Source organism: Aedes aegypti, chromosome 3 (assembly GCF_002204515.2).
Source record: "Aedes aegypti strain LVP_AGWG chromosome 3, AaegL5.0 Primary Assembly, whole genome shotgun sequence".
Lineage (NCBI taxonomy): Eukaryota > Metazoa > Arthropoda > Insecta > Diptera > Culicidae > Aedes > Aedes aegypti.
Window position 1 is genome coordinate 48,854,373 of NC_035109.1, and position 26,837 is coordinate 48,881,209.

The 26,837-nt window shown below is 37.0% G+C and overlaps 1 protein-coding gene across 4 annotated transcripts in view; it reads left to right on the plus strand.

The window, feature by feature from the left end:
- LOC5570078 (FERM, RhoGEF and pleckstrin domain-containing protein 2) overlaps positions 1-26,837 on the plus strand; it is a 201,335-nt gene that overhangs the window by 124,005 nt on the left and 50,493 nt on the right. For all 4 annotated transcript variants that reach the window (XM_021849776.1, XM_021849773.1, XM_021849774.1 and 1 more), the window contains 5 exons: positions 16,383-16,713; positions 16,773-16,896; positions 16,961-17,204; positions 17,270-17,430; positions 24,250-24,324. In XM_021849776.1, coding sequence (XP_021705468.1) covers positions 16,383-16,713; positions 16,773-16,896; positions 16,961-17,204; positions 17,270-17,430; positions 24,250-24,324 — 935 coding nt within the window. The remainder of the gene's footprint in view (positions 1-16,382; positions 16,714-16,772; positions 16,897-16,960; positions 17,205-17,269; positions 17,431-24,249; positions 24,325-26,837) is intronic.

Below are 26,837 nucleotides of genomic sequence, written 5' to 3' on the forward strand. Positions count from 1 at the left end.
CTTGGTGACACTAACCGCACGGCTACGAAGCCCACAAAGTTATGATGGAAGAATAAATGCATGTAATGCATAATATTTACAAAGGTATGAGGTATATGATATAACAAATGTTACAATCCAGAAAATTGGTAGATATTTTACAGCAAATCATTATTCCAAATGTTTAAAGCTAAGATAAAAAAGAAACAAGCTAGTTTTCTCGAACAAGCTAAAACACTAAAACAAATATTAAAAAGTAGAAAGAAACAATCCAAAGCATCATTATATCCCAAAGTTTTATCCCCATTGCATCTCCACAAATCATTTCCCTGCCTGAAATTGGGTCAGTAACCTAATGCAACCTTTTCGGTAGTAACGTATATACTGACTACAATCGAGCATCCGCATCATCTTGGCCGCGTGCCATCAAGATTAACCCCAAAAACTGACACGTCCAGGAGGAACAGCAGCGGCTAATGGTCTGTTCCTTTTGCTGCTGCGCTGTCACTGCGGAAAATTATTTTCTCCGTTTTTTTTTGCACTTTTGGAGAAAAACGTCAAAAGCGTTGATTCATGAATTGAAAACCTTCCCAAAGAAAAAAAGGCTGCTTTTTCGAAAGTTCATTTACTTTGCCAAAGACTGTTTAACGAATGAACAAAAATAAAACTCTTCTTAGTTCCTAATAAAACTGAGGCTGAGTTTTTATGCGCATTTCCAAAACTTATTGATATTAATTTATAATGTTTCTTTATGAAAATTTCTATGTTTTGTGAAAAAAAAGATACTTAGGAAGTTGAGAAAATTTTCTACCAACAAATCCCTAAGCTAGTTGTATGTTAACCTTATTAAACCATTTTCTTCTTTTCAGTACGGCATCTAGTTTCGATTAAACTATTATTCAAACACCACATCACCAGCTATTAGCTGTTTGCACGGGTTCTGCTCTTGAAGATATTTCTATCGTCTTCCACGTCATCTTATGCGAATAAAACGACAATCACCCGGCAGAGCTAAAAGTCATACGCTTCAATACATGTACCGGAGGCTGAAGAAATGGAAAATTTTCTAACGGGACTAGGGATGGTCATTATTACTGAATTTAAAGTAAACCAAATGTTCGGAATAGTATGGTGAAATTTCACTTACCCTGTTTAAACTAAAGCAAATTGTTTGCAATGATCATCCGCACATTTTGAGCAACTCTACTATCAATGGTACATTATACTTAGACTCATAAGCACTCATCTCGTTGGAATGTTTCATCGCGACGAGGTTCGACCTTTTTCCACGAAGTGCTTTTTCTTTTGCATATTACCATTTTTGTGTTTTCCATTGCTTTCATTGCGGAAACACACCTCGCCTGGTCCCATTACTTGTCGCTTATTGTTCCATACAGTTATGTGGAAGATGATTACATTTTTCCATAAATAGACTTCGCTGGAAGTGAATAGATCCAGAAACCGTAGTTATTGTTTTTCTGATGAAGGAATAAAAGTCACAATTGGCAGATCATTGAGACCGAAAAACCAACGAAAATCAAGTTTGAGGTTACCTTCTCAGATCATCTCGGGCGAAAGCGGAAATAAGAATTTTCGCAAGAGAAACCGCCGTTTTCCGACGGCAAAAATCCATATCCATTAAAAATACATGAAAGCTGGCTCTGGATAAAAATGGCAAAAAAGACGAAAAACGTTGTGGACGTAGACAGAGCAGAAAAAGAGTATCCTCGTGGCGGAAATTGAACGTACAAAGTGCACGTCAGTAATGTTTGGCGACGAGTTTCGTTCGGTGTTTGTCGAGGGTGATGTCGGTTTTATGCTGGCATTTCACTCGACCACCACAACATTTAAGGCAGACGATGATTCTGACAGCGGATGAAAATTATATGAATAAATGTGCCTCGACGAGAATGAAAGGATGAATCCTTTCTAGTGGTTTGGTAATGTCAGTCAAACTGAAATAGATAATACAGTAATGGCCGAAAATTAGCATCATGAACCAGACGATATATAGAGCACACTGTTATTTCTGGAGCCATGTAAATATTTTCAGATACTTATTTCCACAGAATGTGTTGAAAGAATGTGGAGTGAAAGATAATTTACTATGAAAGGCGTGATCTGTTGTCTTGTCGGTCTACTTATATGTCTGTCACGTTATTCCTCTACATGTAATGCTTGCGAGCAAGGCGGCAGTATTTGCATGCAAGTTGAATTCGAGTAGTATGTATGTAGGCGATAGATCAAAGGCAAGGAAAATTGAAAAGTAAACCACACAATACAAAAATGTTATCCTTGGGCGTGACGGCATCCACATACCAACTCGTCATGATATAATATTTGTAGACATGAGCCTCTGTACGTGCCATAAATTTTGTTGTTCTTTTGACTTTTACTGTGCGCAATGTTTTGGTGCTGTGTCGCTCTCTCCCACGGGCATCTTGAAAACAGGGCGCACAGTAAAAGTCAAACGTTTTATAGCATGCATAGGCTCATTGTCCAAAATATCCGACCGTTACTGTAATGAATATGTATGCTGCACTGGAACATAAAACTAACAGCTCTTGCCATTCATTCATTCATTGTCTCTACAGAAACCCGACACTGCCTGAAATGAAACGTGACAGTAGCTACACATGCATATGTTTTGCACGTTCAAAGGTAGAGAGGAACCGAGACAAGAGCAAACTTTGCAATTCCCCTGGCAATGAATAGGGGGCGAATAAATCACATATTTGACGTAGATGAGAAAACCAAAAGTTGTGCTCTCGTATGCATCCACTCAAAACTTTTGCTTTTTTGTATGAAAAAAAAATAGTGCTAGGAGAGCAAGGGGTGCTCTCGGGGAAACCTGATACACAAAGTAAAAGTTTTACGTTTATGCGTAGCTTTGGTCACAAATGTTTCCGGCCGATGTCAGACATGTTCAAGAGCTTCGGAACGACTTTCCTGCATTCCCTACCAATTTATTTCTCCACGTAACTATAGTAGTTTGTGTTTATTTAAATAGCAAATATACAATGCTGTATTTAAATTTATTGGTTGGAATGTCAAACAAGTTGTGAAATTAGTATTCAATATAAATTTCTATTTGACATCAACTTAAGAGACAATATGTAAACTGTTAAGGTTATCCAATTCTGTTAACTAAATGTTAAGGTTATCCAATTTTTTAGATAAGAACGTGGACTATTGCAATGACCCAAATTGCATGGTATTTGCTTGAGAAGAAGTGATAAATTGAATTGAAATGTTGAATTGTCATGTGTCATTTGAGGAAATCTTATATGACCTCCGCTACATCTACTTTGAATACTTTGAATCACGGACTTTGCGTTCCAGGAATGCCTGATCAATCAAAGGGGAGCTCCATACTGAATTGGTTTGGACCAAATTCTATGGATATTCTCCATTCATTGAAGCTCCAAGGGACGTGGATGATGCCGACACACAATTTCTGGAATAAAACAACATTATTTTTTGGCAAGTTTTTTACGCGGATGACTCCTAAGCTCTTTGAAGGATCACTCAAGAATAGTTATTGCTAATTTTCTGGCAAAACCCAACTTAGAAATAAGCGATAAGCAATTGTATGCAAAAATTCTTAGCAGATTCTACTTATTGGTTTTTCTAATTTCTTATAAGATTCCTTGTTAAATCCTCATACTATTGACACATTTTCTACTGGATATTTTCCGAATCTTTGGTGAGCTTCTCGTGAGATTTTTTTTTTCGAATATCTGGATAAATCTTTGACACATTTCTCGTTACATTTACAAAATCTCTTAAGACATTTTTGGTACATTTTTCTGTGGATTTATATAGAGATTTTTTGCAGATTATTTATTTGACCCTTTGAATTTCATGTGGTACTACTGCAGAACCTACTATGATTTATTCCAATAATCTTAAATGGAAACAGTAATTCGGGTTGTAGTTGATCAGTAGGGAGAAGCTGATCATTTCCCCAAACATGTATTGTCTGTTAAGAGAGCTATACTGCCGTTCTACGCATACAGGGTGTTCGTATATTATCCGTACAAACTTTGAAGACATGCCGCTATGAAGCTTAACATATCGATCATTCCTACATGGTTTAAAATCTTGAACTATTATATTCTTAGCAGTGTTGATAGACTCACACTCAAAATATCAATCAATACGCTCTCCCGTGAGAGCAAACTCATAAGAGATCTGCTTCGCAAATCTCACGCTTGAGATTTTGATACAAAATCAACTCAATCAACTCAAACCGTAAAAAATGATTCAGTTGCAAAACCCGGCAAAAACTCGTGAAACCCAAATGTTGTTGTTTACGTTAGAATGGATTAACATAATTTTACCAGACTAACAAGAAATTATTGCCGTGTGTGAGTAAACTGTGGAAATACGAGACAATGAGTTAAAAAGGTGAGCCAACTCATCCATGATTTTTTGACTGCTGAGTTGCATGATTAACAACTCACGCTTGAAAAATCTCAAGCGTGAGTTGTGAGAAATTGAGTTTTTCACAACACTGATTCTTAGGCATTGAGTTTGAAACATTTCTGATTTCAAATATTTGTAAAACTAAGGCGAACTTTATGACGGATGAGAAATGCAATTCGAACTCATTGGATTTTTATCGTAATATTTTTTTATTTCTAGCCTAACTTGAAACTAAAAGCCTGAAGATCATCACAAAAACTAAAAGGACATTTGAATTCAGTTCTTTTGGAATTTAGGGAAAAAACGTCTGTAAAATGGCTAGCGGCTTTCGGGAAAACCGTCCCCGAAAATGTTTAATGTTCCTATTACAGTACTAAGCAATCATTTTGAAATTATTTAGAATTCTAGTTTTCGTGAACCGTGCAGATGCATTGTAAAAGGCACATGAACATTGATTTTTGATATTGTCTTCAAAGAGGGAAAATCTATCACATATTTGGCTGTTCGGATAATAAATGGACATCCTGCACACTTAGATTTTTTTCAGAGCTCGGCTGTGCGAATCTCGGTTTCCCGATTTTAACCGAGACTCAGCTAACAAATTGTCCGGTTGCTTAGTAACGAAGCACGATTTACTGATACTCGGCTTTTATTTGCTGAGATCCCAGGAAATTTGTTTGCCGACTACTCGGCTGTGCGGATCTCGGTTAAAATTAGCCGAGATTCGGCATTCTGAATTAAGTGTGTGTATTTGTCCCGCGGTCGATAGAAGATGAGACAAGTATAGGGTGTCCCAGAAAGTATGGGCACAACTTCGATGACGAGAATCACAATATTTTTCTATTTTTTCTTGGGGCATTTTAAATACTGCCTGTGAAATGTTTTATTAAATAAATAAGCTATTACATTGTATTTTTTGGTTTTAGATAATCAATTCTTATCCAGCACAGACCCTACTTTTGTGTTTTGTTGAAACTTAACTAGTAATGAATGATTTTTTCAAAAACCTCCGATGTGGTGAGTTCAAGTACATTGTATTCTAGACGTTTCACAAAAATTTTTGTTCAAAATTTTATTTGGCTTTGCTCGAAAACATTTGACAAATGGTAAAAATCTAAGAAATTGATAGTTTTTCATGTATTTTCAATATAAGTAAAATTATTTCATTTCAAATTTACTCATGTCAAATATCTATACATTTAGATAGGCATAAAAAATAAGGTTTCTACATATTTCATTGGTTATATACGGATTTCGTTTTAACCCTTTCAAAAATCGACCACAGCTGAAATGGGATTTTCAGTTTCTATTCACATTTCATATACAGGGGATAGGCAAAATGATTGAGATAGGCAAAATTTTGCCCAAATTCAAATGCTTATAACTTTATGAAAAATGAATGAAATTGGGTGCATCTGGAAGCAGTCGACGGCAAATTTGGTCCAGTTTTAGGAACTTCCTTGTCCATGCATATTGGCCACTGGACACCGGAGATGTTCCGGATTTTCTGAGGTCATGTCCAAATGTCATTTTTTCTGTCGCTTGTATTTTTGTGTAGTGTAAAGTTAGATAGATGTTTGCAATTTTCCTAGAAACTAGAACTAATAGGAAGTTGAATGCCACCGGACGCATTAAAATTGGTTGGAAATCTTCAGAAATATGACCATTTCCGTAAAACTGGTTCCGGAAAGCATGGTCAGTCATGTTTGTATTTCCAATCATGTAAATATTATCCGGAGCTATATCCAAGTGGACATCAACCTTAAAAATGATGTTTCCTGCAGCGTATTCAGAACCATTAGATGCACAGACCACTCTATAGAAGGTTCCAGGTGCCCTGGGGGAAGTGGTCAATTAGGAACATATCTGGAACCATATCAATATGGGCATCAAACTTCATGATTTTCAAAGGTTATGCTTTCCGAAGCATTTCCAGCACCACCGGCTGCCATGACCACTTTATAGTAGATTCCAGGTGCCCCGGGGATGTGGCCAATTCAAAACATGCCCGAAAACACATCAATATGGGTAAAAACATCAAGATTTTTGAAGGTGATGCTAATAGAAGTATTTACAGCGCAACTTATTTATATGACCACTGTATAGTAGGTTCCATGGGCCCTGGGGGATGAGGTCATGTTTCGAGTTGGCCACATCTCTAGGAGCCCCTGGAATATACTATAGAGTGATTATTATATCTTGTGGTTCTGAAAATGCTCGCCATTTTCCAAGTCACATGGATCTTACTGTTTATGGTAGAATGTGATTCTAAACAGATGAACGGACATGTTCCGAATTGGCCACATCCCCCGGGGCACCTTGAACCTACTATAAAGTGGTCATGGCAGCCGGTGATGCTGGAAATGCTTCGGAAAGCATAACCTTTGAAAATAATGAAGTTTGATGCCCATATTGATATGGTTCCGGATATGTTCCTAATTGACCACTTCCCCCAGGGCACCTGGAACGTTCTATAGAGTGGTCTGTGCATCTAATGGTTCTGAATACGCTGCAGGAAACATCATTTTTAAGGTTGGTGTCCGCTTGGATATAGCTCCGGATAATATTTACATGATTGGAAATACAAACATGACTGACCATGCTTTCCGGAACCAGTTTTACGGAAATGGTCATATTTCTGAAGATTTCCAACCAATCTTAATGCGTCCGGTGGCATTCAACTTCCTATTAGTTCTAGTTTCTAGGAAAATTGCAAACATCTATCTAACTATACACCACACAAAAATACAAGCGACAGAAAAAATGACATTTGGACATGACCTCAGAAAATCTGGAACATTTCCGGTGTCCAGTGGCCAATATGCATGGACAAGGAAGTTCCTAAAACTGGACCAAATTTGCCGTCGACTGCTTCCAGATGCATCCAATTTCATCCATTTTTCATAAAGTTATAAGCATTTGAATTTGGGCAAAATTTTGCCTATCTCAATCATTTTGCCTATCCCCTGTACCTAAGTTTCCAAGTAGAATAAGTGATAGTCTGATCATTTATCGTATCAGCAAAGATAAATACATTTTTTTAGATTTTTATTGTATGTACTTTATGGCCCAGCACAAATTCCGTACAACAAAGTCGCTCAGAAATAAAGCGATTTGTGCAAAACTGATAAAAAGAGCTTCCAGAAATGTAACACCACCAACAAACAGGTAGCGAACAAAAATGCTCGAAATTAAAAACCTACTCTTGATAATTTAAAGAATAAAATGTGTGAAAATCAGATTTTTATCTGCATTAGTCTCAAAATGGCAGTATGGTAAAGTCGTGCCCATATTATTTTTTTTTTCAATTTTCAATTCAACTCTATTTCAATTATCAGAAGTTTTGTGATATCTTATTGTGTTATAGTTAGTCATGATTTTCCTAAATTTGGTTTGATATTGTAGACAATTATACCATAAAATACAGATTTTTTAGGAGATGAACTATTGAAGGGGTCTTCTCTAAACAATCGACTATTGCCAAGGCCATATAATGACACCATTTGAATAAACTGTCTCATACGTGCCAGATTTGTTTCCAAAACCTAGCTTCTAATTTGCATTGAGGATAAAATTTGACGAGAGAAAAAAGCGTCATTTTCGTGAAAGAAAATTGCCTACCTCTAGGCGTGTATTGTGGGTGATTATAATTCACATAATTCAAATTTAAAATCTAACAATTTATCAACAAGATGTTCCGTTTTTGAGGCTTGATTCAGATTCAATGTTACATATTTGATGAGTAGCAAGTCTAATTTTTTTGGAAACCTATCGTAGTAATTGATCAACTTCATACCGGAATCAGAGATTCCAATTTTAAATTTCTAAAAATATTTTTGGTTATTATTATAACATTTTGTTAAAATTTCGTTTAAATATTTCGATTATAATCCAACCAGTATTGGTTTAAATAACATTAGGATGATTATACACCCATCCCACAAGTGATCAACTTCGCACTTTTTTACGGTACTAGACCTTTTAAAGAATTCGCTAGGAATACTTAACATAGCTGGTAATCCCTAAAGAATGTCATCAGGAATCCGCCGGTTGTGGAAAATTTTTCTGTAGAATCTAAAAGTACAGTCACCCCACACAGTTGGTTCACCCACAGTTTATGAATCAGCTAATTTCAAAAGACAAAATTATAATCATACTTATTACAAAACATAAGGGTCTTCAGCATGGGATGGAAATTTCTCCGACTTCCAAGGGCGTATAATATTTTTCCATATAATGTACGAAATGGTCAATAAGCGAAGAAAGCTCTCAATTTATAATTTTGGAAATGCTCATAGCACAAAGCTTCCCCTGGCCCATCTTGACGAGTATATCTGCGATACCATTTTTACAAGCTGCTTTTTGTTCTTTAGCTGTAAACTTAAACTTAAGGTTGAACTGTAAACTTAAGGTTAAGTAGCCCGTCATTCGTTATGGCAACAATGACAACTTTTAAGCTTGGATTTCAAAGTGATAAAACTTGGTCTTGATAGTTTATATTGACTTCAAAATGTATCACTGTACGCGCTAAAGTATGCATAAAGTATGCTGATACTTTTTCAGCTGTGTCAGTGCAATACCAATTGATTTTCTTGGATTCGAAATCGTGAGATGAATGAGCAACAATCATCAACGATGCGCACAAATTTCAATGACAGCCTACTTCGCCTTAACTTCCCTTAAAATGGGAGCTGGTTGGTTTCCATGACGTAGACGTTTCCTCCAATATGGGAATGGGACATTTCGGATAAAGTCACCCCTCTCCAATATTTCCTGCGCTCTCAGCACTATTCAAGTGTTCAAGAAGTATTGCTTCCACTTTTCGATGACTTCACGTTCGCTCGTCAAAATGCTTTCCTCCTTATCCCTGCCCATCCCGCATTGCGGAGCTTCTGATCAATACTAATGTCAAAACTCTAATCTTTAAAAGTGAGCTAGCCGAGGGCTGAAACCCTCGTTAATGAAGGCTATGATAATCATAACTCTAATTTTCACCTCGCGTGACAATATGGACTACATACGCGATCATTTGAATTCCATGAATTCTGTTTTATCCAATTTGGCTCTCAACGATTGCGTATTGCAGTTTGGTGATTACAACCAGCCGAATTTGTTATGGGAAGCATCAGATGACGGATTTCTTCGAGTGAATTCTCAATCTATACTCTCAACCGCCGGGTCTACACTTGTTGATGGTTTTTATTTCCACGGTTTAACGCAACTTAATGGAATACCGAACAGAAATTCACGATTTTTGGACCTGGTGCTAGGCAACGATGAAGCAAGATACTCCTGTAACGTAACCGAAGCGATAGAACCTCTCATCGATCTTGATGTTGACCATCCAGCTTTGGACGTAATTTTGAATCTTCCTGATTCGATAACATTTGAAGATTGTAGTGACAATTCTCAGATGTATGACTTTCGCCGAGCTGATTACGCTGGAATTCATGCTGCTATTTCTCGTATTGATTGGCAGCCCATCGATGACGCTAATAATATTGACGATGCCGTGACATATTTTAATCACGTAGTTCAGGATATTATTGCCCAAAACGTTCCTCTGTGCCGTCCAAAACCCAAACCTCCATGGTCCAACAGCCATCTACGCCAGCTAAAAAGAAATAGAGCAAAATCACAACGTCACTACTGCCGCAATCGTTCGCAGTTTACGAAGCAGGAATTTAATCGCGCCAGCAATGCCTATCGTACTTATAACCGTCTGCTGTATCGTCGTTATGTAGTTCGTACGCAAACATCACTTCGGAGAAATCCAAAACGATTCTGGTCGTTTGTCAATTCCAAGCGAAAGGAAGTTGGTTTACCTCGATCAGTACACCTCGATGGGCTAACTGCAACTTCAGAACAAGAGAAATGTTTTCTATTCGCGCAACATTTTCAAAAAACGTTTCACGACTCCCCCGCCACACCTGACCAAATAGCTGCTGCTATTGAATATACTCCCAGAGATGTTTTCGACTTCCGCTCTTTTACTATCGATGAACAAACTGTCCAAACAGCCTTCAGAAAACTGAAAATGTCACATGCGCCTGGACCGGATGGAATTCCGTCTTGCATTTTAAAGAATTGCTCCCATTCGCTGGCCACTCCTTTGGCCAAGTTATTTTCCCGATCACTGCAGGAAGGCAAGTTTCCTGATGAATGGAAAGTTTCCAGCATGTTTCCTGTCTATAAAAAAGGCGATAAGAAAGATGTGCATAACTACAGAGGCATCACATCTTTATGCTCCTGCTCCAAATTATTCGAGATTCTCATAAACGATGCTTTGTTCAATTCTTGTAAATCTTTTATTTCAACTGCTCAGCATGGATTTTTTCCGAAGCGATCGGTTACTACAAACCTAACGGAATTTGTTTCTCTCTGCCTTCGTACTCTGGATTCCGGTGGGCAAATTGATACAATCTATACGGATCTAAAAGCAGCGTTTGACCGAGTGGATCACGGCATTCTGCTAGCTAAGCTTGATAAACTTGGAGTTTCTCATTCCTTAGTGCGTTGGTTTGAGTCATATCTAACAAACCGCTTGCTATACGTGAAAATTGGATCATCGCAATCTGAGAGCTTCACAAATTCATCTGGAGTACCCCAGGGCAGTAATCTTGGACCGCTTCTGTTCCTGCTGTTCATCAACGAACTCTCTCAGCTGCTACCTCCTGGATGTCGGTTGTTCTATGCAGATGACGTTAAAATCTACATGATCATCGACAGCACTGCGGACTGCGAATTGCTGCAATCACGGGTGAACATAATGGCAAATTGGTGCTCTTCAAACTTTCTGATACTCAGCGTCAACAAATGCAATGTCATTTCATTCCACCGCAGACAGAAGCCAATCATTTTCGATTACCGGATTTGTGATACAGTTCTCAACCGAGTGGATCAGGTTAAAGATTTGGGCATCACTCTTGACCAGGAAATGAATTTCAAGCCACACTACAATGACGTGATCGCGAAGGCAAACCGGCAGCTTGGATTTATTTTCAAGCTTTCTGATGACTTCCGCGACCCTTTATGTTTAAAAGCACTGTATTGCTCGTTAGTCCGTTCCATTTTGGAATTCAGCGTTGTTGTCTGGTGTCCGTACCAAAGTTGTTGGATCGCAAGATTGGAGTCAGTACAACGCAGATTCCTTCGGTACGCACTTCGACATCTTCCCTGGCGAGATCCTCTAAACCTTCCTGCCTACGAGGATCGCTGTCGGTTGCTGGGAATCGAAACGTTGGAGCAGAGAAGACGTAGAGCGCAAGCTGTTTTTGCGGCTAAGCTGATCGTTGGTGATATCGACTCTCCGGAGTTACTAAGGCAATTGAATATATATGCACCTGAACGAGTAATAAGACAACGCAACTTTCTTCAGCTCGTGCCTCGCAATCGTTTGTATGGCATGAATGAACCTCTTCGTGCTTCTGCTGATGCGCTCAACGAAGCCTTTACTGCTTTTGATTTTAATTTGCCTTTGATTAGTTTTATCCGTAGATTGTCATTGAGCTAGATTTTTATGTTTTTTTTTTTTTCATTAAGACAAACAGATGTCAGATGAATAACAATTTCAATAAATAAATAATAACTTACACTAGTTAAAGCCTTTTTTTAAATACAAGATTTAATAAGAGGGTTGGTGAAAAATGGAATAAGATCAGAGCTGGTAGCAGATCTCTTTTAAGAGACTTGGTCTCTTATTTAATTCAAGTCTCTGAAATATCTATTTTAAATGGAAAGTCTATAAAGTCTCTTTTTTAACCAAAATGGTCTTTAAAGTCAATATTCTCCTCTTCCTCGCAAAGAATTCTAATTCGAAATTACCCAAAATTACTGATTCAGGATTACCCGAAAAAATCCAGGAATTCTTTCATAGATTTTCCACAAATTCCTGTTTTCCACCGATTTTTCCAGTAGTTACTCTGACCAAGTTTCCTACAGGAGTTCTTCCAAGAAAATTCCCAAGAATTTGTTCCAGTTTTTTTTTTTTTGAAGATATTCATTTAAGGTTTTTTTTCCAGGAACAAGATTTGCTTTATAATTTCTGACGTCCATTTATTCAGCTATTTTTAAGAATCATTTTTATAAGAACTTCTTTGTTAATTCATACATGAGTTATCTCTGGAATAGTTTCAAAATTTTTCCAAAGATTATACCCGGAAATCTACTAAGAAACTTCTACCATCAATTAGTGATTTATCACCAGTGTATCATCAATTAGCTGTTCAAAAAATATATCCAGAATTTTCTCCACAAATGTTCCCCCCAAATCTACGATTAATCCTGTGTCTTCGGCCATTTTCATAAGAACTCCTTCATGAATTCATGTACGGCTTATATCAGGTGTTGCTCCAAAATTCTACCTGGAAATCTATTGAGAAATCTTCCAGGAACTTCCCAAAAAAACGTACCGTAACCCGGGGTAACATTGATCATTTTTTTGAATGTTTATCAAATATTTCGTTTGAAAATGCAAATGTTGCAAATTTTATATTTTTAAAACAAGTACTGCCACCCATGGCTCGTAGCTATATACTGTATTTTGTTTTATGAAAGCTTTGAGGATGTTTTAAACAATGTTTTAAGTGATTTTTTGATTTAGTTGATATGGGGTAACATTGATCACCTATGTAAACAACGTTCGGTAATATTGAAAATGTCGTTACTTACCTGAATCGTGGCCTCTGAAGCCGAATATGAAGACCAATTGCTTACAAGTAATTTACTTTTTGAGTTATTTTAAAATTAAAATCACCTCGAACCACGGAATACGCCTAAAGGTAGGCAATTTCCTAAGGGAATTCTACATTCTTAACTGTAATTCGTTAATGTTGCCTAATTGAGCATACTTATAAAAATGTTGACATCGGAATCGTTTTCGGCGATGCAATTTTTAGTAAGAATCGCATTTTCTTGCTCATATCTGTTTCAGTACTCATGTGAGACATGAATTTTCGGTAGTGTCATCCTTACCCATTCAAATCATTGTTTCGAAAAGTTGACAAATTTACGCATAAGGTAAACGCAATTTTCGCAAAAATCTTCACTTTTATTAGCTTATGATTATAAGAAAGTGAAGCACCATTCGTGATTTGGAAATGTTCCATCAATAAAAGATGATAAGATTTTTTTACGAGATGAGTCATTCCGATCAATGTTACCCCTCTGATCAATGATACCCCGGATTACGGTACCAGTGATTCATCATCAACTTTCTCCAAAAAATTAGCTAGCAATTTCTCTAAATATTTCACCAACATTTCATCCACGATTACTGCAACAGTTTTGCAGTGATACTTGTAGCTCTCAAAAAAAATTGAAAATATTCGTTGAAAAAAGTCTGGTCGAATTTCTGAAAAAAAAATCTTATGAAAATTTTAACCTCCTGACTACTGTTTGGATTATTTTTTTTTTGTTCCTGTTTGATTTCTTTCTGGTCGCATTTCTAGTATAAGCTCTCTAAAGTTCCTATTAAGCAGGGCTGCCACATGTACTACACATTTTTTTTATTCTGACACAGATTCAATATGTATGGAACACAGATTTTCTATCAACAATTTTTGTATATACAAATTTTACAATTTTTGAATGTACAAATTGACAATTTACAAGTTTTGATAATTTGATGCTTACACACTATAAAAATTCAAAAATGTTTTTGATTACCCTTTTGGGATAACTTTGCATAACTTTCATTAGATTTAGTTTTATTTTCCTAATGAAAATAATGAATAATTTTGAAAATTTGCATACAAATCAACTTGCAAATCTGCCATTGGGTACTTACTGCATTAAATGTGATGGAATTTATGGCAAAACACTAACAGATACCATTTTGAGACATACATATAAATATGTGAAACGTAGTGAACCAAACACCCGTTTAAGCTGAAAACTTAATCGATTGGTCCCTAGCTGGTGGTGGTCAATCGATTAAGTTTTCAGCCTAAACGGATTTTTGGTTCTCCAGATTTGTGCTCTTGAAAAGTTGAGATTTGGCTTTGATTCATCTTCACCTTAAGGAATCAGATATGGACAACAATAATCAATTTATTTCCGTTAAACCAGGTATCAGCAAATAAACATAATGTCTACGATATCTGTACCTTTCAACATACATGTTTGATTCGGTTCTCTCTTAAATAAAATATTGATTTCCAGTATTTCGTGTTTTTTTCCTCCCTGATTCATAAACAGCTTACATTATTTGCATAATATAATGTTCGAAGGCGTTGCTTCCCCAACATGCTTGATCAGTGGATTGGTTTCCACAGTACATAGTGAAAGTGGACTCCGAATGAAAGGGAAAACGGGAAATGGATCTGCAACCATCGGTATTCAAAAATTGTAAGCCAGTCACGTTTTACACGGCTAACAAAGCCTGCGACGACGATAATGCTGGAAAAATTGCAAACGAGTGCTATATTTGGAACCGTTTTCTTACACTCGGTCGATGTTTGGAGGGAGGAGGGTGCGAACGAAAAACGACACTACAGAAGGGGTAGTGGACGTGACAAAAATTATAAAAATCTTGTTGGAAGAAAATGCAAAATTTTGGTTCAGGCCTTCAATTTCTAATATAAATCCTCCTTTCAGGCTTACCAGATGGTTTGAGCAAAATTTGTGGTACAACAGGAAACGCTGAGTAATGCTGATACCGCAAAGTAGTTTATGTATAGACCTCTAACTTAACATTCATTTTCAATCTTACTCCTTATTAAATGAGCCGATCATTTTATTGGGGTATCGAACCTTTCAGTCTTAAAATCAATTAAGGATGCTGAATACAACCGATACAATTTAATTAGGCACAGTACGCCTCCATCAGAGTCATGAAAAATCAATCGTACCAACCAACCGTTATTGAGAGTCTGCTGTCTCAATTCGATTACCGAGTTTGTCCAATACATTTGTCGAAAACTCAATTATACCTAATCAATTACATGACGCGGACCATCCTCTCTAGAGGATACTAGCTGTCGGAGAATGTTCCATTAAATCAAACCAATTAGCGATGTTCTTTTGTCCGGATTGTAGTGCTCTAGTACTACTACTATAGATAGATAAACCGCCGAACATCATTATCCCTAGGAAGGATTCACTTCTCATTGGTATTGTTTGTGATGTGGGAGACAAAGGGGAAAGGGAAACGCCGATCAAATAACGATGGATGTGAACGCGCTAAAACTCAATCCTTTCCCGCAACCCCACCATCGACAGCAGCTTTGATAGCTTTCAGCCTAATTGAATCGATTGCTCTATTGCACCCCGGAGAGTCTGTCGTGGTTTTTATAGACATCACTTCCTCCGAGTGTGATTTAGTTGAATCTCTTTTAAGTTCCTTTATAAGTATCATTTCGAACATTGCAGTAATTTCTCATATCTAGGAATTCTGTGTTAGGCAACACTACTATTTTAATTTGGTGAAATTCGGATTTTACACATGAGAATAAAAATCACTTTTAGTCAAAGATTAAAAACAACAGTCATGCCTTGTACACTATACTGAAGACGGCCTTACAATGGAGGTTGAAAAACGCGTATCTGCTAAAGGATACAAATTCTAGTCTAAGTAGTATAGTATTCGATTTTCAATAAACTAAACATAATAATTGATAATTTTATAAGAAGTTTGTTTCATAGTCAACTTTTCATCTTTTATTTTGAATCCTTCGTAGAGCCTTCATCCTATAATAACAATAGGTAAACCACACAACATGATCGGCCTGAAAATTTGTCTGAAGATCAGAAGCTTACTCTTAAGACAATTTTTTGTGTTTTAGTTGATAAGTGGATACAAACACTTGACGTACTTGTTATCTTTGGCTTGAATGCGCTCAATGTGATTTTTGAAAGCTATAGTTTTGAAAACTTCAGATAGAAGAAAGAATTTGTGTACGCACAGCACGAGAGAACGATACGCACTGATAATAGAATCTAATTTTCCCTTATCTACTTATTTGTATTTTTCACAGGCCAAAGCACTCGGGAAGGTTCTATTCGAGCAAGTATGTCGACAGTTGAACCTACTGGAGGCAGACTACTTCGGGTTGGAGTACCAGGAGGCTCCATCCGGTACAAAGTACTGGCTCGATCTGGAGAAGCCGCTCAACCGACAAGTCGGACTCTCGCTAATCGAACCGATGCTTCGGTTTTGCGTCAAATTCTACACTCCAGATCCGCTCCAGCTGGAAGAGGAATACACCCGGTACCTGTTCTGTTTGCAAATCAAGCGGGATTTGGCCACCGGCAGTCTACAGTGCAATGACAACACCGCCGCCCTAATGGCTAGCTATATTGTGCAAGGTAATTCAGTTCCCAAATCTAACATATTATGCTTTACTAATGCCAAACTTCATTTGCAGCCTCCTGCGGTGACTACGCCCCGGAAGACTATCCGGATCACACCTATTTGTCTTCGTACCGATTTGTGCCACAACAGGATCACACCATGCAGCGGAGGATCATGGAGAACCATAAAAAGCACATGTAAGTATTGCCTACTCTGACTATTCTACAACAATTACTTATCTTGGATATCCCAATGCTTCAGAGGACAATCCCCGGCGGAAGCGGATCTCAACCTGCTGGAGACGGCCCGACGCTGTGAGCTGTACGGCATGAAGATGCACCCGGCCAAAGATCACGAGGGCGTGCCGCTCAATCTGGCCGTGGCTCACATGGGCATCGCCGTCTTCCAGGGCATCACGCGAATAAACACCTTCTCGTGGGCCAAAATCCGCAAGATATCGTTCAAGCGGAAAAAGTTTCTCATCAAGCTGCACCCGGAGAATTACGTGAGTGGTTGCTTCGAATCTTCCAACTAAATGACGATGAGTCGAAATCATCATTACCTTTTTAGATGTACCACAAAGACACGGTGGAGTTCTTCTTCGAGGGCCGGAACGAGTGCAAAAATTTCTGGAAAAAGTGCGTTGAAAACCACGGGTTCTTCCGTTGTTCGGCCGTGCAAAACGTGCAGAGGCGGAAAGCGCGGGTGTTATCTCGAGGAAGCTCATTCAGGTAAGAAAACGTTATTCATCCAAGATTTTTTTGTCGTCCAGGAATATCTTTGAGGATACTTCCAAGAATTCCCTCAGAAATCACTCTACGCGTTACCTTAGAGGTACTACCAAGTATTTCTCTTGGCGTTTCGGGGCATTTTCCAAAAAGTCTATCAGGAAGACTTCAGATCCTCAAAAAAACTTCCCAAATTTTCTAAACATATCTTCTGAGGACAAAGTTGTCGAAAATTGTCTTTACAATTACACCCAAAATTTTTTTAGAGATATCTCTAAGGATACCTCCGAGAATCCCCCCAGGGATCATTCTTCGTATTTTATTAGTGATGCTATAGAGTATTTGTCTTGACATTTTTGAGCTTCGTCCAAAAACTCTTACAGGAAGACTTATAAAAATCCCCCAAAACTTCAAATTGTCTAAAATTTTTTTCTGATGATAGAGTTCTTGAAAAAAATCCTCAACAATTTCACCCAGAATGGTCTTTAGAGATCACTCTTAGAATTCGCTCCATGGATTCTTCCACATATTTCGAGAATTTTTCTACAAATCTCTAAACTGGCGGGGAACGTGCCTCTAAATCCGGCCTTCTCATACCAAATGTTTTCCCTAAAATTAATCATGGTTTTCCAAGGATTTCTTCAAATAACAATGGCATCAATATTTTCCCAGAGTTGCCTCTAAAAAGTTTCAAAATATATGAAACGACAGGGAGGAGCATTTAAGGAGTTTTCTCCAAAGGTCTCTCGAGGCATTATTTTAGAAATCATTTAAGTAATCCTTCCAAGCAGACCTTCAAGTATTTGCTTAAGAACTCCATAAAACATGTTTGCAGAGCTTTATCATGATACATTTTCTTAAAATCATCTAGCAACAAAACTCGGGACTGCTCCATGAATTTTGCCAAGCAGAATTTTCCAGATATCATTGTAGGCGTTTCTTCAGGGTTGCTTACACAAACTCAGAATTTCTTTGGGATTTACTTTTGAAATACGGCAAGATTTTCTAAGTATTTTTTTTTTTGCGAACTCGAATAAAAAATAGTGTTGAGCTCTAAGATGTTGTATGAGAGTCTTTATTAAATTGCTTCAAATAAGTGCCCATAGCATCCATCAGATGTTGCAACAAGTATTTCGAGACTCTACAGGGGATCCCTGGAAAAGATCTTAAATGGATTGCTCCAGTAATACCTTCAAGAATTACTGAAAGAAATCTTACAAGAGCTATTGAAGGGTTTGGAGAGCTCCGGAAAGGGAAGGAATTCATGGAAGAATACGTGTGAGACTTTTGACAAAATTCTTGCTAAGAACTACTAGATCCTTTTTTATTTTAATCCTCTGGATAAATCTCTCAAAGAATCATTGAAAAATTTACTTAAAGAATCCTTGTAGATTTTTTTGCAGTGCCCAGTGGAATACCCAAGAAAACCGCTGGTAAAATTCTTGCAGTAATTGAAATTTCTCTAATCTTATCTAATTTGCAAGGATCACTTTGAAGAATATCAATATCTGAAAAAAACTCTGACGTTTTTACTGGGAAAGTTGCTGATACTTAGCTGGAAGGAAACTGCTCGAATGATCCTAACAAAATCTATGAGTGATTCCTAAAAAAAACCCTTGATTTGCTTTTGAGATTTTTATTAAAAAAATAAAACATTGGAATCCCTGTATGATTTGTTTTAATCATGAAAAGAAAATCTATAGAAATACTTAGAAAATCTCCTAAAGTAATCCCTGCAGTTATTAATAAATAAAGCAGTGACAAATGGAAGAGAATCGCTTGGCGATTTTTTGGAAGAAACCCTGTGGACTGTCGGGTTAGCTGAATCACTCAGCGTAGGTCGAATTCTCGAAGCATCTGCTGAAGTAACTCCGGAAGGAAACTCTGGAACAACTCCTACCAAAATACCTGGTAGTACTAATGTATGTGTTCTTGGGAGAACTGCAAGAATCTCCGAAAGAACTCTTGAATGTTTCTCTCGAGAAAGTCTTGAAAGATTCCTCAAAGAAATTAGTGAGGTATTACAGCAAGAATACCTTGAAAACAAAAAAAACTTTAAAAATATATTGACTATTTTGAGAAATTGAAGAATTTTTCGAAAAATTACTTGTGGTGTTTCTGCTCACCTATGCTTAACCTATGTTAATTAGTAACCTAAAAGTAGTATTCACATTTCTTACAATTTTTGACTTCGCATCCCTATAGTGTGGTGCATGGAACGTAACACTACGAAAGCCGTAAATCCTTCTCATTCTATTATAATGAGCAAACTAGCTGTAATAAGGATTTAACGTTATGAAGTTTACATGTACACCACGAAACACGTGTCAAATGTACAAATTGAAATTGAAACTGCGGAAGGAAACCACGTGCTCCGGTGGGGATCGAACCCATGACCCTCTATTCGCTAGATGGGCGCTCCAACCTACAAGCTCAACGTCAAAACCTTATAAGCCGATGTCTAAAAATTACTCTCGCTCGCTTTGATTTATATACATGTACACGACGATGTATGTGTCATTGGTAGTGCTTCGTGAGGCCCAAGCAGGACAGTTCGGTTTTGCGTCGTCCGATAGATTTTACTCACGATTTCGCGCGTGTTTTCGTCGCCGGAGATTTTTTTTTTTCCCTGATTTGGAGCGTCTTGCTGGGTAGGTATTTGAGAAGGCCCAAGCAAGACGGTTTGTTTTCGGTACGCCAAGAAGCTGTTAGTGTCAGTTTTGTGTTCAGTCGAGAATGGATTACCAACTGGTGAGTTCGTTTCATGCTTCTGATAACACATTTTTTCTTGAAAGCGTAACTTTTATGTAATATTAAATCAAACTTTGTATGGTTCGTCACTATAAGTGTCGGCATTGCTTTTTTCTTATACAATTTCAATATACATATATTTTTCTCTTTTTGACATTATTAAAAATTATCTTTTGAATTGTTCGACATTGTGAATGTTGACGTATTTTTTAAAACTTCTACCATATCGAGACAAAATGCACAGTAATACTCATATGTCATTTTCAAACAAACTATGTATGGTTCGTCACTACAAGTGTCGGCATTATTCCTGTTTCATAAAATTTAAAATTTATACATGTAATTTTCAGTTTTCGTCATTAATAAAAACGTCTTTTGAATTGTTCGACATTATAGATGTTGACGTATTTTTAAAAGCTTCTACCAAAAACTTCTCGAGACAAAAATACAAAACTAGCTTTAAATATAAGTCGTATATTTCCCCCTTGTCCATGGATCGCATCACCGACCAGAGGTGACTCCCAGATCTTTTTCTACCTCACTAATAAACACCCTTCCCGTGGTGATTGTGGAGATGCAGAAGTATTCTCGGTCTCTAGAAGCAACAATCATTACACCCTAACATTCCTTCCCCATCCCAACTGGCCGGCCGGCGCCGTTATTGATCAATAATATTAGATCTGCTAAAATTGCACTTCGAGAGTAAGCGGAAACTCCCATCCCTTATTCATTTGGATCGTAGTGCAATTCTTACCAGTTCCGATCAATCACGGAGTAGCAACCATTGACATGTACAGTCAGTCTATGCTATGCTATGCTATGATATGTACACGACGATGTATGTGTCAAATGTACATCTCATATATCCGAAGTTTAGAATGCGAAATGATGATCCAATGTGCTTTGGAGTAATCGAGTTCAGTTCGCCTTCGAGCGTTGGGGTCTCTCTTGGTTGAAGCGCCAATCTAACGAAAGGGAGTCGTGGGTTCGATCCCCACCGGAGCACGTGGATTCTCTTCGCAGTTTCAATTTCAATGTGTACATTTGACACGTGTTTCATCGTGTACATGTAAACTTCAAAATGTTAAAACCTTATAATAGCAAGTTTCGTTAGGCGGGAATTGCCTACATGATCATTAATTAACTGTGCGAGCAAACTAGGTTAAATTATGTCTTAATTCAATTTTTTCGACTTTGTCTAAAGATTTGATTGTCAGATCCGGAAGACTAAAGATTTGATTGGTGATTGACCAGTTGAAGACTCAAAACGTCCAGGAGCGATTCCTCGAGCGTAATACAGTAATAATTGCAGAAATACGGCACTCAAGAATTCTATGAAGTATTCGTCACTATTTTTTAGGATGACGGGTGTCCTGTAGAGATTTCTCCAGAAAACTTTTCAGATTTGCTTATCTTAGGTTAAGACTCTACAAGGAAAACAAGGTTACTGTAATTCGGGGTACCACTGGTCAGTTTTTTGGATAGTTATGAAATTTTTCTGTCGAACATGCAAATGTTGCGAGTTTCTTATTTTTATAACAAGTACTGATACCCTCGCTTACACTGCTATACACTGTATTTTTATATCACGTAAAAGTTAAATCACTTTAAAAAAGATTATATGAGTTTATATACGCTCAAAAATAGGCTGCCTAAGGAAATTTCGCATTCCTAATAGTAATTCGTTAATTTCGCTAAACTGAACATCCCCTTAAAAAAATTGACAACGGAATCATTTTAAGCAAAACAGTACCATTGAATTGCTTCAAGAGATTTTCAAATAATTGATCTAAGAATTCAACTAAAGACTATTTCGAAATGTGCTCAACTGATACCTTTACGTGTTTTCTTCCATACGTGGTTCATCTAAAGATTATTCCATAGATATTATTCTTTCAGAAATAAATTCGATGTTTTTTGTTTAAATACCTTTCAAATAAATCCAACTCTTCTCTTGAGATATCATCAAGATATTTTTTTAGAAATTACGCAAGATAATTCTGCCGTGACTCCATGAACACCTACTGAGATCTCCTACCTGATATATGTCCCATGTGATTCATGTATGGCATCGAAATACATCCAAGAAATTAAAACTTAGAACTTAGAAAGTCCGATCGGAAATACCTCTGAGAACAATTTCCTGTAATTTTGAAGATTGAACAGCAATTTATAAAAATATTTCTCGGAACACTTCTAGAAATCCAAATATGAATCTGTCCAAATTCACATAATATTATTCGAAAATCCTGCTCAAGTTTTTATGAAAATGCTATCCATTGTTTTGTGGGAATCTTTCACAGAATTTCGTAAGGCCAGAGATCCACGAAAGATCATGTGAAACCCCATGACTAAGATTTTGTGATTCTGATGAAAATTTTGTGAGAATCTTGTCGAAAGTTTTGAGAGAAATGTGTCCGATTTTTGCTAGAACATTGTTCAGAATGCTGCGTAGATCTTTGTCAGAAATGAGTAGAATTCATACGCAGGATTCTGTTGGAATTTAATCTAGCAATATTGTGTTTGATTATAGAATCCATTTTGTAACAAGTTGTTGTTTAAGGCTTATATAAATTCAATTTTTTAGTGCATCAATATAAGTAAATCCATGCTAAGGTATTTGCTTTGAGTAAAAATAACAAACTTGTTGCGTTTTTCCTATTTTAATTTATATTTTTTGAAAATTAAATCCATTAATCTGGGCTCTTCTCTCACATCACTTAAAATTTACATAAAGTATAGGTCTAGAAATTCATTATGGATGACAGTAATTTTTTCAAAAGCTCCTTTAGGAATTTTTAAAACCATAGCTCCATAAATCCTCTCAGAGATTTCTCAAAGATTTTTTCGAGGAGCTTCTTGAAAACTCTCCCAAAAGTTAATGGGAATTTCATACAGGATTACTTCAGAACCCTTTTCTGTGAAAACACTTTACTCCTCTCTGTGGAAACACTTTACGCAACCCAAGAATAAATATTTAAGATTTTGATATAAATCTTGGAAGAAATCAAGGTATGTCCTCAAGAAATCTAGGAGGATTGAAAACACTACACGAAAGTATTTGCGATTGTTCTTTATGTGACGACTAGGGTGATCAAAGTATTTTGGACAGACCGTTACGCGTATATACCATTTACGGCGAAATCGAATGAAGTGACCAAATTATATACGCGTAACGCTCTGTCCAAAATTGATTAAACACCCTACAGTAAGAGTGAAAGAATGATTGTGAATTTTACGCTTTGTTAGAGCTTTGTTGTGATTTTTCGTTATATATATTCCCACGTATGGCCTACGTGGCACCGTTTTGATTCAAATTTCGGGCACTCTACTTTGTTCGGAAAACATTTCACTCGAAATAATTAAATATTTGCCGGTCAAAAGTTGCCATTTTAGAGACTCGTTTTAATAAGCTTTTTCCATAGAAATCTGTGAAAATTTAAAAAGCATTCACATATTTATACTCCTATCGCCCTATTGTTATATCAATAGCTCATATACAGTTTTCCTGTATATAATGTGAGAAATCATATGGAAAACCTAATAAAAATAGGAAATTTTGCTAAAATGGGCATGATAACAATCAGAACAACTTTCATTCATCTCTGATCTTACATAATTTTATACATTTAAGATTCAGATATTTCTTCAAGGTTTACGCGTTGCGTTCACAAGATATCGGTTTGCTACCTTTCTTCTACTGTGGGATGCGTTGATATTAGGTATCAGATTTGCCGATCATCGTGATCTCATTTTTCGCCATCCAGTATTCAAGGGTAGAATCACAAAGTCAAGAAATCTATATCCAGAAATATAAGGGCTTATTCACAAATTTCATAACGCTGAAAATAGCCATTTTTAATACCCACCCACCCCCTCGTAAAACTTTTTGTATGAATATTCTACGAATTTTGTATGAGCTGTAACATTTTGAGAACACCCACCCACCCCATTCAGCGTTATGAAATTTATGAACAAGCCCTAACGGTACTACAGTTGCTTCCTTCAGAATCATAAATCATTTTTACCGTAAAAAAGTTCTCCAATACTAATTCGACCTTATTCCCACAGGTACAGCGGCAAAACCCAGAAACAGATCATCGAGTTCGTTCGGGGCAATTACGTGAAGCGACAAACGTTTCAAAGGTAAATATTGATTTTTTTTCTTTCTAAACCTCACAAAAAAAAAACTGATAACAATCATTGCGGTAAATGATGATGACAACGATGAACGTTCTTCTTTTGGCTTTTTCCCTAGACCTTGTCTTATCTCATCTCCTTTTCACTTATTTTTTTTTGTCATCCATCCCAGTCCCCCCTGTCTGTGTCTGTATTCGTTACAAGAATCGCTTATTTTCGTATCATCTCCATATTTCCCCATATTTTCCTTGGCTTTTGTCAACAAGCGAAAAACGAAACGCCCCCATCACTTCAATAACTCGTTTCCTGTTTTACCCCTCCCACGACACATCCGACCATTTCCCGCAGAAATTTGGCTTTTGTCTCAACCGCGCGTAGGCTTTTGTATTTTGCGCGAGTTTTTCCCTTTCTGTTGGTAGCGTTTTGTTCTTTCTCATTATTGTCTGGTTTGGTTTGGTATTCGCTTCTGGTCAGAAACGCCTCAATACATTTGCATCATACAAACCTTTCACCGAATGTGTATCTACCTATATCTTCTGTCCTATGAATTTCCCGCATTCTGTTGACACTTTCTTTGATTTCCGTCCGCCCTGTTTTTTTTTCACACCGCGCGTAGGACTTTGGTGGTGCCATCACCACACCACAATCGAACCAATCAATCACCACCACAACCACCACCGCACGACCATCAAGTCCTAGTACTACCAACCTCATCCTATTCCGCGCCGCAGACCGCAAACAATTGACCGACGGAATGTAAATATGAGGCTTCAAGTTGGAAACCCTCCAATTTATTTTCCCGTAGGGAGTTTGTAGTTCAGCTTACACCTTTTCTATTCAGTTTTTTTTTTTTGCTTTTTTTTTCGTTCCGTTTTTAGTAGCAAGACTTTCAATTTTTTAAATGTAGAGATTCTTTTTCAGACGATCTCAAAATTTTAAAATTGAAAGTGTTTCAAAACAAAAGCGGAAAAGAAACGTTTTTACATGTTTCTGGGTTTATTATGTTTTTAGACTTCGATTTGCAACATATATTTTAGAGTAACATAGCTTAAAACTGCAGTTTACATATTTTATTCACTAGTTAAATTATCTACTACTTTGTAATTATTGTTTTCAAACATTGTTTTGTATATAACATTTCGTTCTTAGTTTTCAATTTTCAACTTAGTTATTTATTACAAGCTGGTGAACAATGAGAAGTAATGGAGCTCCTTCTAGAATAGTTAACACAATAGTAGTCAACATGAATTCTTGATTCGAATAGCTCAAACATGATTTGCAGAAAGTTCTCAGTAGGCCGTTTTAGTGCAGTCAGGTTCAGTAAACTATAATTTAATCACCTCAACTGCACTTCAAAATTATTATATAGGAAAATCTTGAATTCGTTGCATTAGGGAATGTATTTTATATTTGGATAAAGCAGTTGAAGAAGTAAATTGTCAAACATACAGGGCGGGTAGCGACAGTATGTCTTAAAAATAGAAACTTTAGGGGGACGGACCTGGTGTAGTGGTAAGAACACACGCCTCTCACGCCGAGGACCTGGGATCGAATCCCATCCCCGAGATAGTCACTAAAAATTTCAGTGACGACTTCCTTCGGAAGGGAAGTAAAGCCGTTGGTCCCGAGATGAACTAGCCCAGGGCTAAAAATCTCGTTAATAAAGATAAAAAAAAAAGAAACTTTAGAGACCTTATACTTGAAAATAGAAACCAAAATGACCACATATTAACTAAGAAATCAAAAATGATCCAAACGGCAATCAGAAGATAATGGTTTCTATAACAAAACTTAAAGAATTCAGCCAAACATTTTTGTATGGATATTTCTAAAAACAAATTGGCCAATTATGACAAATATTTTTCCAGACATTACAAGTATTATTGCTCGAAAATTGTATGCATTTTTCAGAAATTTGTCAGGAACTACATATTTCTGATTTTTTCCCAACGTTTTTTCAAGCTCTTCTTCTTTTTTGGCGTAACGTCCCTTCTGGGACGGAGCCTTAGCCTTCACAGCTTAGGGCTAATTCACAAATTTCATAACGCTAAAGGAAGTGGTTGGGTGTCCTGCTGGTGTTACGGCTCATATACAATTATGCAGAATATTCATACAAAAAGCGTTACGAGAGGGTGGATGGGTGTCAAAAATGGTCATTTTTACCGTTATGAAACATGTGAATGAAGCCTTAGTATTCTTTTTGAGCACTTCCACATTTCTTAGCGTTGGGTGCGACAAAAGTTCGACCATAGTGGATATCAGACACGAATGCCACTCAGATATGTGGTGAAGTGTATATAATAAAGCATAATAGTAATAATAATGGATATACTACAACAGTTGAAAATAAATGAACCACCAATATGTTGATGGTTACAATTTTGCTGAACTTGCTTGTGTCTAAATATTTACCTATTATAAGTTATAATAGTTTTAAAATTGATTGTCTTAAACGCACAGAGTGTCCGAGGATCCGGAAAATGGACGTCAGTGCCGTCCAACGCTCTTGAGAAAGCATC